At 48.2% G+C, this 15794-nt stretch overlaps 1 protein-coding gene across 7 annotated transcripts in view; it reads left to right on the top strand.

Moving 5' to 3' along the window:
* LOC109872957 (spectrin beta chain, non-erythrocytic 1) overlaps positions 1-15794 on the top strand; it is a 106510-nt gene that overhangs the window by 31370 nt on the left and 59346 nt on the right. For 5 of the 7 annotated variants that reach the window (XM_031807418.1, XM_031807420.1, XM_031807422.1 and 2 more), the window contains exon 2: positions 3163-3353. In XM_031807418.1, coding sequence (XP_031663278.1) covers positions 3197-3353 — 157 coding nt within the window. In that variant the 5' untranslated portion in view covers positions 3163-3196. Of the gene's footprint in view, positions 1-3162; positions 3354-7374; positions 8190-15794 lie in introns of those variants that run through there. The other 2 variants (XM_031807421.1, XM_031807424.1) reach the window with 1 other exon arrangement.

Below are 15794 nucleotides of genomic sequence, written 5' to 3' on the forward strand. Positions count from 1 at the left end.
AAAAATGTTAACATTTTTGACCGTCTTGAGTTATTTACGGCGTCTCAAGATGGACAAACGGTACTATTGGTGCTTTTGTCTTGGTTTTTAAAGCCTAAAAAGGCTGTATGAGTGTATGCGAGCACACTCGTTTGCTTTGCCTAGCCGAGCTGAACCGAAGCATGCGGACGGCCTTTACCACAGCAGCCCTACTCCTCAACCCCCACCCCTAGATCCCACTAAGAGCCTTACGACAGACACAAAGCCAGACACAACAGAACAAACAAACATGGCCTTGATAAACAGACAGATCCGATCTGTTATCTGTCCTCATAAACAAACAGACCGTGTCAGCTAATGGGCCTTTTTAGTTAACTGGGTTTCAATCTGAATAGATTCCCCACGGGGAGGGGAGCCAGTATAGCTGCCAGAGAAGATAGAGGGGGTAGTCACTTTAGCCAGGGAGCAACCTGAAAACTCCCCCCCCCCCCCCCCCCCCCCCCCCCCCCCCCCTCACAGTTAACCCACTGTTCAACGGGCCCTGAATACGTGGATGTCGATTATTCAGAAGGGGTTGGGTTAAATGCGGAATGCACATTTCAGTTGAATGCATTGTTGTGCAACTGACTAGGTATCCCCTTTCCCCTCTCCATGGTGGGGCTTTAACTCTTACCGTGCCACAGCTTAGTCAGAACAGGGGGAAAGGAAGGAGAGGTTCTGGGAAGGAGCAGTGCATGGCCGTGGCACGTCTCTGTCCTCTCCTGGCTCCTGAGTTCAGTCATTACCCAGAGATCTACTTCTGGACAGTACATGGACGAGTTGGTCTAGTGCACCCACCCACCCACCAACTCGGTGGCCTTGTGATTAGTTTCCGCCCTGAGATTGAAAGGTTGGGAGTTAGATCCTCGGCCGAGTCATACCAAAGACTGTAGAAATGGGACCTGATGCGACTCTGCTTGACACAGATTTGGGGTAAGGCACTGTGATGTACACTCGCCCGGACAGGACGCTAGTCTTTTGTACATCAAGCTGCCTCACGCTACAGAAACAGGAGAGCGACTCCTGACCCTATGAGCTGTTCCAGCTTGCACAACCCAAGGCTGGTGCAAGGCAACTTACTTACCCACCCATCCCGCTGTATCTAACACCGTATTTGATGTCTGGATTTCAGATCCCTTGTACTTTTTACCCTTTTTTCTCCCCAATTTCATGATATCCAGTTGGTAGTTAGTCTTGTCCCATCGCTGCAACTCCTGTACGGACTCGGGAGAGGTGACGGTCGAGAGCCATGCCTCCACCGAAACACAACCCTGCCAAGCCGCACTGCTTCTTGACACAATGCTCGCTTAACCCGGAAGGCAGCCGCACCAATGTGTCGGAGGAAGCACCAACTGGCCACCGTGTCAGCCTCCAAGCCCTGGTCCGCCACAGGAGTCGCTAGAGCGCGACGGGACCAGTCCATCCCGTCCAGTCAAACCCTCCCCTAATCCGGACGACGCTGGGCCAATTGTTTGCCGCCTCATGGGTCTCCCGGTCGCGGCCGGCTGCGACACAGCCCAGGATCGATAACAGATCTGTAGTGACACCTATAGCACTGTGATGTAGCACCTTAGACTGCTGTACCACTCGAAGGGCAGTTTTTCCCACTTCGATTCTGAAGCTGTTGGTGATGGTCAGGGATGTATGTTCTGCAGAGGCATATTGGTCAGGTCAGGTGACATTAGAGCTGTGCGATAGACAAACATCCATATTACAATAAATGTATAACGATCAATCAGAAATAAATTAAGTTTTGGAGGTGCTAGAGCTGGGGTGACATGGACAAAGTTTTATATTGTGATAAATAACTATTTTGCTCGAACAGTAAATACAACCATTTCATATTTTTTCTGGGCAGTTACTTTACATTCATTGTAGGGCTCTAGAATTTTCTCCAGTGTCAGTAAGACAACTGAGGTGGTAGCCTATGATAAAAAGTAATACAAGTAAGCTATTTCATCTAACATATTGAGAGAATGCATGCTTGATATTTTAGGATCCAGAATGATCAGATTTATTTTTTGGCTCTTCAGAGAATTTGACAGCATCTTTGTGCATATCGCCCTATAGTCTATATTATACACCACCTGAGGAAATGGGAACTCAAAACACCTAGCTAGATTGCCTCTAAGAGGGGAGAAATAAATGATCTACTCAGAGAGAGCTGCGACTCTCCCCTCTGTAACTAGAACAGCAACGTTGCTTTGAAAACTGTATTTGTCCCAAAATAGCATTTTTAAGCAACGGTCATATGCTTGTTCTTGTCAGAATGCATCTCTCCCTCTTCCATGTCACAGTGGGGAGAGTGATTGATGGCTGCTGTGTGAACGAGCCACTAACAGCCAAAAGGGGACAGGCAGATACTTTCATAGCATTAATCAGCATAATGCATAATGCACTGTTGACCAAATAATGGTTTTAGAACCATCTACAGGAACGTTGTGTAGACAAATGACCTACGTACGCAAATTGCTTCAGGTAAGCGGAAGGTGGAGCCGGTAATTTTCGGTTTACTGTCCCAGTTCTAGGTGACATTGACCCTTGGCACCAGGCCAGAGTGGCATCAGAAATTGGTGTGCGTGTGTGTGTTGTGAGGCGTGTGCGTCCTTCAAATGGATTTCACTGAGAGACATCACGGTTATACAGGTATCTGCTCCTCGCGCACGTGTCTGGGTGTGTACGTTTTTGTGCGCATACGAAAACCATAAGACTTTCTCATGAAGCTGCTCCTCTTGCCGAGTCGAGATAATACAATCAGTTTCTCTGGTATATGAGAGACAATGGCAATTGAATATATTTATCCTAAGTAAACGGCCAGTTGCATGGCAGTTAAACTACAACAGGTGCCGTTTGTACCAAGCCATCCCTCACCTTTCTCCGTCTCTGCTTGGCTTCCATTTTCACTATCTGTCCCAGCTGATATTTGCATCGGCCTTGTCATACCACGCTAGAAAATGTGGCAAATGAAAGTGTGAGACTATCAGTCTGCAGCTTACTACGGGAGGTGTTAGAGGCTGAATTAAGGGTTCTCCAAAGTCTACGAGGGACGGAAAGATCTAAAAACTTGTTAGGGTGGGAAAGTACCTCCACGCGGTTTCAAGGCACCTCGACTGACCCCCCCCCCCCTTCTCTGTTCCCCTGCAGGTTGGATGGTTTTCCCCCAGCCCCGGTCACCATCATGAGCACCATCTCTCCCACCGACTTCGACAGCCAGGAGATCCAGCAGCAGTACAATGACATCAACAACCGCTGGGACCTGGCCGCAGAGACCGACTGGGACAATGAGAACAGCTCGGCACGCCTCTTTGAGCGCTCGCGCATCAAAGCTCTGGCAGGTAGGACAAGGCCCCAGGTGTTAGCGCCGGCATCTGCGAGTGTGTGAATGTCGGTGTGTATGACTAGTGTGTGTTCCCAGTCCACCGTCCTGTTGTGGAACATGACCAGCCACGCTGGTTGCAGTAATGTGGAGGCCCAGCAGAGGGAAGCACCAGGCAGCCCTGCAGCCAGAGGCAGCATCGACCACCTCTGTTCTCACTCTACCATTTAAACAGACCAAATCTCTCTGTGCTCACACATACATACACGCACCCCTACTCACCCCTCAATGCTGGAAGCAGAAACTGACACCACGACTTCAAACTGTGGTATGTGATAGTATAGTGGTGAAGAGAGATAGCTGTTTAAAAGTTTAGCCTCATCACACATTGAAAAGCAACCATTCTCCTTGTGGTAACAGACTCATTCAGACTGTTGGCTGTTTGTCATCTACAGTAGGTCACACTGAACTGACTAACAAACTAGTGTGACCTGAGTAGTGGATGTGTCTTTTCATATAGTATTTGACAAGGTGTGTGTGTGCGTGTGCTCTCTTTACTCATCTCCTGGGAATGCCACTGATACCATCTCCGTTTGGCAAGTAGGAGCTTGATGTGCACATTCTTTGACATGCTGCAGCAGTTATCTCTCTCTGTCTCGCTCTCTCGCTCGATCTCGCTCTCTCTCTCTCCTTCTATACTTGTGTTCTGTTCTTTCATTCTCTCACTCCATTCATGGGATTCCCCTCTGTGTTCTTATCTGTTGACTAATCCTCTGCTCCCCCTACACAGCGAAGGAGGTGCTAACATCCCCTGTGGTCAGGATCATTTGCATGGGTTTCTCCATCGTTTGTGTAGACTCATCTATGCACAGCTAGCTCGAACTGTCACGTCCAGGCCTCCGTAGTCTGAGGATTAGAGTCCTCTATGTCAAGTGTAGTCTGTATCTACGGACTACCAGAGCACAACAGCACTGTGACTCTCATCAGCAGCACTCTGGTTACCGGTCTGATTCCTGCCATGGCCTAGGAGTGCCTCCTTCCCTCAGCTGTTCATTTGAATACTTCCTGCTTGTGTGTTGGTGTGACTCATCCAAGTGTGTGTGTGTGTGTGTGTGTGTGTGTGTGGCCTAGTAAGATCTGAAGTCCCGCGACATCTTCACAAACCTGTCTGGAGTGTGAAATGCCTGGAAGGTAACATGGCAGGTAGGAACCAGGGTACAACACACTGACAGACTCTGAGCTGTCAGAGGGACGGGGAGTAGGGAACACAGAGGGTGTAATGAGGCCCGGTGTAATGAGGCCCGGTGTAATGAGGCCCGGTGTAATGAGGCCCGGTGTAATGAGGCCCGGTGTAATGAGGCCCGGTGTAATGAGGCCCGGTGTAATGAGGCCCGGTGTAATGAGGCCCGGTGTAATGAGGCCCGGTGTAATGAGGCCCGGTGTAATGAGGCCCGGTGTAATGAGGCCCGGTGTAATGAGGCCCGGTGTAATGAGGCCCGGTGTAATGAGGCCCGGTGTAATGAGGCCCGGTGTAATGAGGCCCGGTGTAATGAGGCCCGGTGTAATGAGGCCCGGTGTAATGAGGCCCGGTGTAATGAGGCCCGGTGTAATGAGGCCCGGTGTAATGAGGCCCGGTGTAATGAGGCCCGGTGTGCGGCACCAGAACACTGATGCCACTGCGCCCCTGTCTCACTGGGCCATGGCTCCGGTGGACGCTGCTCTGACTTGGAGCCAAGGCCTTAAGTACTTTTCAGTTGGTATTTACAGAACAATGGCTGACTGAACTAGATCACCTTCTCACAAAGCAACATGAATGATACTGAGGTTGTTGATTCTGCTCGCCTCAAGTCTTTAGTGTCACACTCCTGATGGAAACACTGGAGCTACATTAGCATAAAACACTGCCGGCCCACTGGTGTGGGGTTAAGTGTCGTTGGAAAAGCACAGCCTCAACTCTAACACCGTGACCTGCGGAGAGAGGCATCTGGTTGTTCTTTCTCTATCTCTTGCCCCCCCCCCCCTCCTCCACATATCCTCACTGAGAGGAATGTGCAGAAGACGAACAGAATAGACCCTCTAGCAGCATCAGTCTACAGGCCTGTCTGGGTGATACTCTACATCCTCCTCTATCCTCCATTCGGGGGTTTTAGTATGACCTCTGTGCCTTTTGCAGGGGCAGGAGTGTGCTGAGTTTTGTGTGGGGAATGTTCCCGGGCGCCTCTCCCTGCCTGGGTCTTTGCGGAGGAGTTGCAGGATGTGGACATGTTTACTCTCAGCCCCGCCTGTGGATCGCTCCTCTGCCCCCCCCCCCCCCCCCTCTCACATGGTTCACTCCCCCTCTCCTCTCGCTTCCCCTCCCCCCTCACATGGTTCACTCCCTCTCTCCTCTCACTCCTCTGCCCCCTCTCACATGGTTCACTCCCTCTCTCCTCTCACTCCTCTGCCCCCTCTCACATGGTTCACTCCCTCTCTCCTCTCACTCCTCTGCCCCCTCTCACATGGTTCACTCCCTCTCTCCTCTCACTCCTCTGCCCCCTCTCACATGGTTCACTCCCCCTCTCCTCTCACTCCTCTGCCCCCTCTCACATGGTTCACTCCCCCTCTCCTCTCACTCCTCTGCCCCCTCTCACATGGTTCACTCCCCCTCTCCTCTCACTCCTCTGCCCCCCCTCACATGGTTCACTCCCCCTCTCATCTCACTCCTCTGCCCCCCCCTCACATGGTTCACTCCCCCTCTCCTCTCTGCTCCACTGTCTTGCTCATGTCCGTAGAACGGGCCATTATCTGTAATTGCACCGTGTTTCATACAGGAGCTCTTGCCGAATGCTTCCTCGTATACTCCCCCCTCTTTTAGTTTTCACAAGTTGCAGAAAAGGGTTGTTTATCCAGCCCTCTGTACAGCAAGCGGACAAACTGTTTTCTAGAGGAATGAAGCTTCTTTATCCCGAGGCGTGAGCACAGTTACATACACACACACTCAGAGACCTGCACTCATTACAGGCCTGCATGTTAAGAGGGATGTTTGGTATTTTGTCGGGACAGCAATGAGCGCACCACCGAGCTCTCCTCTCATCACCCCCTGGCGACAGCGACAGAATCCCTTACCCCCCCCCCCCCAGTGAGAGGCCTGCGTCTGTTCTCTGGGCCTCATTAAGCCACTTCCTTCTATAAAGTGCTGGTCACTCTGAAAACCCTGGCCCCCTAGATCTTCTAATAAGAGTAGGCCGCAGGGCTCCTGTACTGTACAGCCTTAACCCAACCAAACCTAAAGTAGCCCAAACACAGCCTGTAAAACAACAGATCTGAACACGTGCCCCATGGACAGGGCAGGCTGTACCCTTACCTTACCCCCACACCTTAGCGCGCACCCATTCATGCTACACCCCCCCCGACATTTCATGTAAGAAAGCTAATTTAATTTGTTTCTTGTGAACAACACGGCTCTGGTGTGTCATATCCAGGTCACTGGAGGACAAGCTGCCGCTGCCGCCAAGTGTTGAGCACAGTACAGAGAGCACTGCAAACGGCTGTCATGTCCACTTATTTCTGAGGAATGCATCAACATTTTTATTTTGGTAGCGTTAAGTCGTTGTGTTCATGTGTATGAAGACATGCGGGAAATCGATGCTTAGACGTTTTTGATTGGGTGGGCCTCAGTGGACAGTGATTGAGCGCCACACACACACACACACACACACACACATTCTCTCATCACACTCTGCTGCTCAGGCAGGAAAGAGCGTGTTGCTGCTGCTGCCAGTTTCTCAACTACTTCCTTCCTGTCTTAACGCCTTATTTTAGTCCCGTGAAGCCGGAAAGAGAAGAGTGATCGTGTAAGACTGAGACAGAGGATGGGAGAACAACAACCGTAGATGCTGGCTTGTGTGACACTTCACTGGCTGACCACACCTCCTACACTACCACTGTGGCATTGTAAAGGATTGGAATGATCCATCTTATGCCTCTCCCTACTGTACCTTGCTGAATGGTTAAGTCCACCTCACCACTCCTCCAGCCGCCCCCCCCCCCCCCACCCCCCTACACTAATCCAGCCCATCCACCCGCTCTTTTCTCAGGCTCCTCCCTAAAACACACCTTATGCAAATGTCACAGCTTTCCGAGAGCAGCAGGCTCTGTTTACACAGCCATCCGACCACAGCCGGTTCTCCTGTTGTGCTCAAACAAGGTGTGTGTGTGTGTGTGTGTGTGTATGAGGCGGAATGCGCGCTCAACGTTTTGGAGGGAAGAGCCAGTGTTCATTTGACTCTGAATGTGAAGAGGAGAACTTCTATTGCTCTAAAGGTTTCTACTTTGCTCAGAGAAAAGGAGTGTGGCACAGATTCCAGAAGAGGTGAAAGAGACGAGAACATTCTGCTCTTAGTTTTGTTTGGAAAAACTCCTGCACCTCTGTGAAAAAAGGGGGAGAGAAAACAAAGGAGTATATATTTTTTTGTACGTGGGGGATAGCATGGTGTGCTCTGCTCATAATCTCTGCTAGAGGAGAAGGACTGGGATTTTACGAGGGAAAACGATCCATAAAAAAGCACATTTTGAATCTAACAGAACTTTCTTCAACTAAAGCCTGTAGCTTCTGTAGTACAATCTACAGGTAGATAGCTAGCTCCTGTCCTGTGGACAGCCCTGCTGGCCCTGTGCTATGCTGGAGAGCCCACTGGCCCAGCCACGCTGCAGAGCTCCATACCTGAGGTTGATTTAGGCTGAGCGGGAGGGAGAGAGCGCTCCAACATGGAGCTGGACCACCAGCGAAACAGGGAGCCCTGTCTCTCCCCGGCGGCGTTTGTTAACCAGGTGCAGTACTCCAACATCCTGGAGGGGAGATTCAAACAGCTGCAAGGTAAGAGCTTACTAATAGTCTGGCTCTTCCCTGGGGCAGGCTGGATTAACACTTATTCTGGTGGCTCCTAAACCTGCTGGAATAAGAAATGGAAAGTCTGTAGAGCTTTTTGGCTCTTGATGTAATGTATGTTATTGAGGGTTAGAGTGCAGAAAGTCCATCCAAAAGTCCCCAGTTCAGAGAGATGGAGAATGAAGAAATTACTCCCGCAAATCTTTAAAAAAAATTAAAAATGTATTCCTGTTGTGCATGGTCACCTCTGGCCCCACACCGTGTCTCCATTTGGTGTGGCCTGTGTTTGAGTATAGCGCAGGGGGCTGTGTAGCTCCAGGCTCCTGTCCCAGGTCTGGCCTGTTCAGGAGAGTTAGAAACACTGGCTGGCCCGACAGATCAGCTCCAACTGATCACCAGGCCACCTGGCCCTCCATATCCAATTACAGGCCTCCGTCAGTGGCCTAAGCCATGCGTGGTCATGGGCACGAAAGTCACCGTTGCCATAGTAAGAAACACAATCAGACGAGTACAACCCAATCGCTGATTCAAATTGTTCAGGGTAAAGGTTTGAAGTGTTTACCCAGCAACGATCCATTCCATGGGGCCTCCCCTTTTGTAGATCTGGTGATCCCCCTTTTCAATAGAGCCATTATAAGGTTGAGGTGCTGTAGCAGACTAGCAGTAAGGATCAGTATGGGTTACTGGGTATTTGGTTTGTTTATTTTGTCTATCTGGGTGTGTGTGTGTGTGACCAGGTGTGCCTGGCTCCTTTTGAGCTGCACACCTCCCTAGCATGGGGCCATTAGGCAGGGTTAGATTAGCAGAAGTGCGATGCAGTCAGTCAATGAAGTTATCACTAAAGAGTATTGTGTTTCATCAGTTTTTTTTTACTCTTAAAGATTTTAAGAAACGCCGTCTGGGATGGAGCATTTTCAAGGAGTTGACTTGTGGTGCAAGTCCACACACCCTACATGTTTGAAATTCTTTGTGCTCAAACGATATTTCACCTCCCGGATTGGGCAATCTGCCCAGTGTCACTAAGGCAGACGCGCAGGGTTTAGTTTTATTTGACTTGAAATCCCCCAGGGTGTCACAACCTCCTTGACCTCCTCCTTCCACTGTTCAGTCTGTTTGAGGCCACCCCCCTTTTTACCAGCCAGTAGGATCTTTCGCCATGATAAACCTGTTTATCTGTTAGCTTCTCGTGTTCTGTGTCTTTGACACTCATTCCATCTGCTGGTAGGTGCTGGTGTATCCAAGCTAAGCTTTAGGTACAGGGTCTATACAATGACTTTAGGTGGAGATAAGAGTTATGTAGTGCACGGTGGGGGTATACTATCTTACATGCCCCTTCACTTGAAAAGAGGGAGCCTAAATCCCACCAATCGGTGTGAAGTTCAGCGTTAAGGAGTGGTAGCTCTGCGCCTAGCAGGATCCTCCTCTCTTTCAGATGGCTTATGTAAAGTCTGAAATTTGCCTCTGAGTCTGACCTTTTTTTGTCAATCATCTCATCTCCAAACAGGAGCTCCGTCTGCTGATGCCAGACGAGATGTACACATCACTCGCATACCGCTCGCATTCACTTCACCCACATACCCAAAGATATGAGGTGACCGCATTTAAGTCAACTGTTGACAAACCATTTATTCTCTATACCCTGCAGTCTATAGCAAGGCTGATCAGCCACCCCGACCCCCGTCTTTCTGACGAAATGTATGAATGGGTTTTCTGCCTTGTCCCGATCCTTCCCACTCTGCCTCCCGATCCCACCTCACCCCAGTCCTCTGCCTGTCCATGGCATCGCCACCACCACCCACCCCCTGTAGACACACTTAGGCACCACACTAGTAATTCCGGTCTGACTGCACTTGAGGCTTATGCTTCTTCCTCCCTCTGTTCTTCTCTGACTGGGGACAGGAAAACTGTCCTGTCTGCTGGGACCGCAGCAGTGCGATAAGACACAGCGATATATTTGATTTACATCGGTACACCATAGTTATCGTGTAAATAAAGGCGTCACTGTAGTGATAGATATGGTATGCTAAAGAAACGGAATGTTTCCTCATTCTTGTTGCGTCACCGTCCCTCAGGCGGTGTGTTTTGCGTTTGAACATGGGGATCAGTAGGCCGTAGGTCACACCGGACAGGAATGTTCGAACCAGTGATAGTCTATGAGAATTCTTTGTGCCACCGTCGTCATTAGCCAATGTAGCAGGGCACATACAGTGCATTCGGAAAGTATTCAGACCCCCTGACTTCTTCCACATTTTGTTACGTTACAGCCTTATTCTGAAATGGATTAAATAAAACATTTTCTTCACACACAATACCCCATAATGACAAAGCTAAAAACACATATATATATATTTACAAATGTATTAAACATAAAAAACAGAAACCTTATTCACGTAAGTATTCAGACCCTTTGCTATGAGACTCGAAATTGAGCTCAGGTGCGTCTTGTTTCCATTGATCATCCTTGAGCTGTTTCTACAACTTGATTGGAGTCCACCTGTGGTAAATTCAATGGATTGGACTTGATTTGGAAAGGCACACACCTGTCTATATAAGGTCCCACAGTTGACAGTGCATGACAGAGCAAAAACCAAGCCACGAGGTCGAGACACAGATCTGGGGAAGGGTACCTAAAAGTGTCTGCAGCTTTGAAGGTCCACAAGAACACATTGGCCTCTATCATTTTTAAATGGAAGAAGTTTGGAACCACCAAGACTTCCTAGGGCTGGCTGCCCAGCCAAACTGAGCAATCTGGGGAGAAGGGCCTTGGTGAGGGAGGTGACCAGGAACCCGATGGTCACTGTGACAGAGCTCCAGAGTTCTTCTGTGGAAATTGGAGTACCTTCCAGAAGGACAACCATCTCTGCAGCACTCCACCAATTAGGCCTTTATGTAGAGTGGCCAGACAGAAGCAACTCTTCAGTAAAAGGCACGTGACAGCCTGCTTGGGGTTTCTCAAAAGGCACTTACACTCTCAGACCATGAGAAACCAGATTCTCTGGTCTGATAACACAAAGATTGAACTCTTTGGCCTGAATGCCAAGACGCGTCTGGAGGAAACCTGGCACCATCACTATGGTGAAGCATGGTGGTAGCAGCATCATGCTGTGGGGATGTTTTTCAGTGGCAGGGACTGGGAGAGACGAGTCAGGATTGAGGCAAAGATGAACAGAGCAAAGTACAGAGATCCTTGATGAAAACCTGCTCAGGACCTGACTGGGGTGAAGATTCACCTTCCAACAGGACAACAACCCTAAGCACACAGCCAAGACAATGCAGGAGTGGCTTGTCCTTGAGTGACCCAGGCATAGCCCGGACCTGAACCTGATCGAACATCTCTGGAGAGACCTGAAAATAGCTGTGCAGCTGTGCATCAACACTCCCCATGCAACCTGACAGAGCTTGAGACGTTAGGTTAGTGTGTGTGTCTACACTTTGTGTAGCCGTTAGTGATGATGCTAATGATAACCTTCTTATGGTAGAGATCTAAAGATTTTTCCAAAAACCTTTTTATTGAAACGTTAGCATGAATTTGCATGAATCCAGTGGCTATGTATTCTTTCAAACTCAGCAATAACATGAGCGCTGCAGAAACATCGCTAACCAAACAACAACAGCTTCTTGCTGGTGCGCACTTGCATTAACTTCTTTGGGGCAACCCCCCCCCCCCTTTCTCAATTTTCCACCTAAAGACATATACCCTAATCTAACTGCCTGTAGCTCAGGCCCAGAGGCAAGGATATGCATATTCTTGGTATCATTTGAAAGGAAAGAACAATAGGAGAATATAACACAATAGATCTGGTAGAAGAAAATATAAGGGAATAAACATACGTTTTCTGTTTTTTATTGTTGCTGCATCATCTTTCAAATGACCAAGAACAGCCAAACATACTGATAGGATCCTGTGGATGATTTGAATGAAGAACATAGCCACTGGATTCAAGGGTAACTATTTACTTATTTTCTATTTTACAATATTGTGAAGACCCTCTGTCCTCTACACAATATTGTGCAGCTGGTGCCATGGCCCATTGCAGTCTCTTTCTGCTGTAAAGCAAAGGCTTGCTGAACAGGTGGTGCAGGTGATGGGGCATTTCCTGTGACAAAGGGCACAACGACGTCTCCCTACTGTGCCCTTTTTGCCCTGTGGCACATTCATGCCTGCAGAGATGAATCTGGGCAGGTGAACACCACTGGTTGGAGCAGAAGGGACAGAGGTAGAGGGGACAGAAGGTGCTACAGTGGACTTGCTGTAGCTAGCAAGCTCCTGGATGAGCAGCTCCCTGAAGGCTAGCTGTGAGATGGGGGGCTGTCCACAGCTCTTAGCCATTTCCTTCTGGAGGATGAAGGCATTCACCACAGCAATGTCAATGAAATTATAGAAAAATATATTCTACCATTTCATGGTCTTGTGGAGAACATTGTAGTATCCTATCAGCGCATCTGACAGGTCCACACCTCCCATGCCCTTGTTGTAGTCCTTCACAGCGCCTGACGTCGTGATCTCCATTGAAGGACTTGTGGATACTGGAGCACATGACCACCTCTCTGGTATCCATCCACATCACAAAGAGCAGGCCATCTTCACGGATCCATCGCATGGTACCCCGCTCAGCCCGCTTTGGCATGTCGTTCACCTTTGTCTTTGGAAAGCCCACTCAGTTAGTCTGAATGGTGCCACAAGCCTACACATCCCGCTTCCCCAGCTCTGTAAACAGGGTAGGGCTTGTGTAGAAGTTGTCCACAAACAGTTGGTAGCCCTTCCCCAGCAGTTGAAAATCCAATAACTCCATAACTCAGTCCATTTAAAAAAAAAAATTGTTTTTTATTTTACCTTTTATTTTACTAGGCAAGTCAGTTAAGAACAAATTCTTATTTTCAATGACTGCCTAGGAACAGTGGGTTAACTGCCTGTTCAGGGGCAGAACGACAGGTTTGGCAAGCTCGGGGATTCGAACTTGCAACCTTTCGGTTACTAGTCCAACGCTCTAACCACTAGGCTACCCTGCCGCCCCATTACTGGTAGCAAAACTGTTTTTCCCCTCATAAACAAAAAAATTGCAAGTGTAGGCACACACAGAATCAACCAAAACAAACAGTTTGTAACCCCATTTGGTTGCTTTGTTACGCATGTATTGTTTGAGGCCGATTCTGGCCTTTGAGGCTACCATCCTCTCATTGATGGACAGGTTCTGGATGGCTGAAAATAGGTCTTGCAGGCCTCAACGATGTTGGGGTAGAGAGGTTTGATTTTTGCACAGCCTATCAAACCTCGGTGTGCCTCTTGTCATTCTCCCCATCAACTTCTGGGTCACTGATGTGAAGCCCCCGTGAGATAGTCAGAAACCTTTTAGAAGACATGACAGTCATGGGGAAAGGCAGTTGATAGAGAGTTGACGTTTTCCAGTAGTCCCTTAGAGTTTTCAACTTCACCAGCCCCATGTAAATGACCATTGAAAGGTAGCAGAAAAGGTCTGACATGGAAATGATCTTCCATGTCTCTTTCTTTCCTGCCTGCTTCTTAGCCCCGTACTTATTGGTGTTCGACACCAAGGAATCAACAACTGACGAGGTGAAAAACAGTTGAAAAAGATGAAGGGGGCTGTACTTTGCAGTCATGTCTAGTTGAGGTCCTGGCTGCCTTTTGGGTCTAAAAACTGGTGGATTTGGTTCCATATCATCTTCTAACACAAAGTGCCAACGACCCTCTGGCCCTCTGTCTGCAGGTTTCTCTCTTCCCCACCTCCTCTTCTTTGTCACTGACTTCACATCTCTAGATGGCCGGGTAGGTGTGGAGCCGGAGACAGCGTGGGTCCGGCTGGATGAACCAGCTTCAGAGGGAGATGGGGACCTAGACATTGGCAGCTCATATCAGAATCACTGCCACTGTGAAAGATTTTTAAAAATCAGTAACAATACTTTCACTTATGAGCCTTGTAATCAACACGTAAAATAAACAGATACAGTGGGGCAAAGTAGTATTTAGTCAGCCACCAACTGTGCAAATTCTCCCACTTAAAAAGACGAGGCCTGTAATTTTCATCATAGGTACACTTCAACTATGACAGACAAAATGAGCATTTTTTCTCTCTCCAGAAAATCACATTGTAGGATTTTTTTATGAATTTATTTGCAAATTATGGTGGAAAATAAGTATTTGGTCACCTACAAACAAGCAAGATTTCTGGCTCTCACAGACCTGTAACTTCTTCTTTAAGAGGCTCCTCTGTCCTCCACTCGTTACCTATATTAATGGCACCTGTTTGAACTTGTTATCAGTATAAAAGACACCTGTCCACAACCTCAAACAGTCACACTCCAAACTCCACTATGGCCAAGACCAAAGAGCTGTCAAAGGACACCAGAAACAAAATTGTAGACCTGCACCAGGCTGGGAAGACTGAATCTGCAATAGGTAAGCAGCTTGGTTTGAAGAAATCAACTGTGGGAGCAATTATTAGGAAATGGAAGACATACAAGACCACTAATCTCCCTCGATCTGGGGCTCCACGCAAGATCTCACCCCGTGGGGTCAAAATGATCACAAGAACGGTGAGCAAAAATCCCAGAACCACACGGGGGGACCTAGTGAATGATCTGCAGAGAGCTGGGACCAAAGTAACAAAGCCTACCATCAGTAACACACTACGCCGCCAGGGACTCAAATCCTGCAGTGCCAGACGTGTCCCCCTGCTTAAGCCAGTACATGTCCAGGCCCGTCTGAAGTTTGCTAGAGAGCATTTGGATGATCCAGAAGAAGATTGGGAGAATGTCATATGGTCAGATGAAACCAAAATATAACTTTTGGGTAAAAACTCAACTCGTCGTGTTTGGAGGACAAAGAATGCTGAGTTGCATCCAAAGAACTCCATACCTACTGTGAAGCATGGCGGTTTGGGGCTGTTTTTCTGCAAAGGGACCAGGACGACTGATCCGTGTAAAGGAAAGAATGAATGGGGCCATGTATCGTGAGATTTTGAGTGAAAACCTCCTTCCATCAGCAAGGGCATTGAAGATGAAACCTGGCTGGGTCTTTCAGCATGACAATGATCCCATACACACCGCCCGGGCAAAGAAGGAGTGGCTTCGTAAGAAGCATTTCACGGTCCTGGAGTGGCCTAGCCAGTCTCCAGATCTCAACCCCATAGAAAATCTTTGGAGGGAGTTGAAAGTCCGTGTTGCCCAGCAACAGCCCCAAAACATCACTGCTCTAGAGGAGATCTGCATGGAGGAATGGGCCAAAATACCAGCAACAGTGTGAAAACCTTGTGAAGACTTACAGAAAACGTTTGACCTCTGTCATTGCCAACAAAGGGTATATAACAAAGTATTGTTAAACTTTTGTTATTGACCAAATACTTATTTTCCACCATAATTTGCAAATAAATTCATAAAAAAAATTGTTTCTCATTTTGTCTGTCATAGTTGAAGTGTACCTATGATGAAAATTACAGGCCTCATCTTTTTAAGTGGGAGAACTTGCACAATTGGTGGCTAAATACTTTTTTGCCCCACTGTATGTATGTATATATGTATATATATATATGTATATGTATATATATATATGTATATATATATATATATATATATATA

The sequence above is a fragment of the Oncorhynchus kisutch genome, linkage group LG28, assembly GCF_002021735.2.
Source record: "Oncorhynchus kisutch isolate 150728-3 linkage group LG28, Okis_V2, whole genome shotgun sequence".
NCBI classification, from domain to species: domain Eukaryota; kingdom Metazoa; phylum Chordata; class Actinopteri; order Salmoniformes; family Salmonidae; genus Oncorhynchus; species Oncorhynchus kisutch.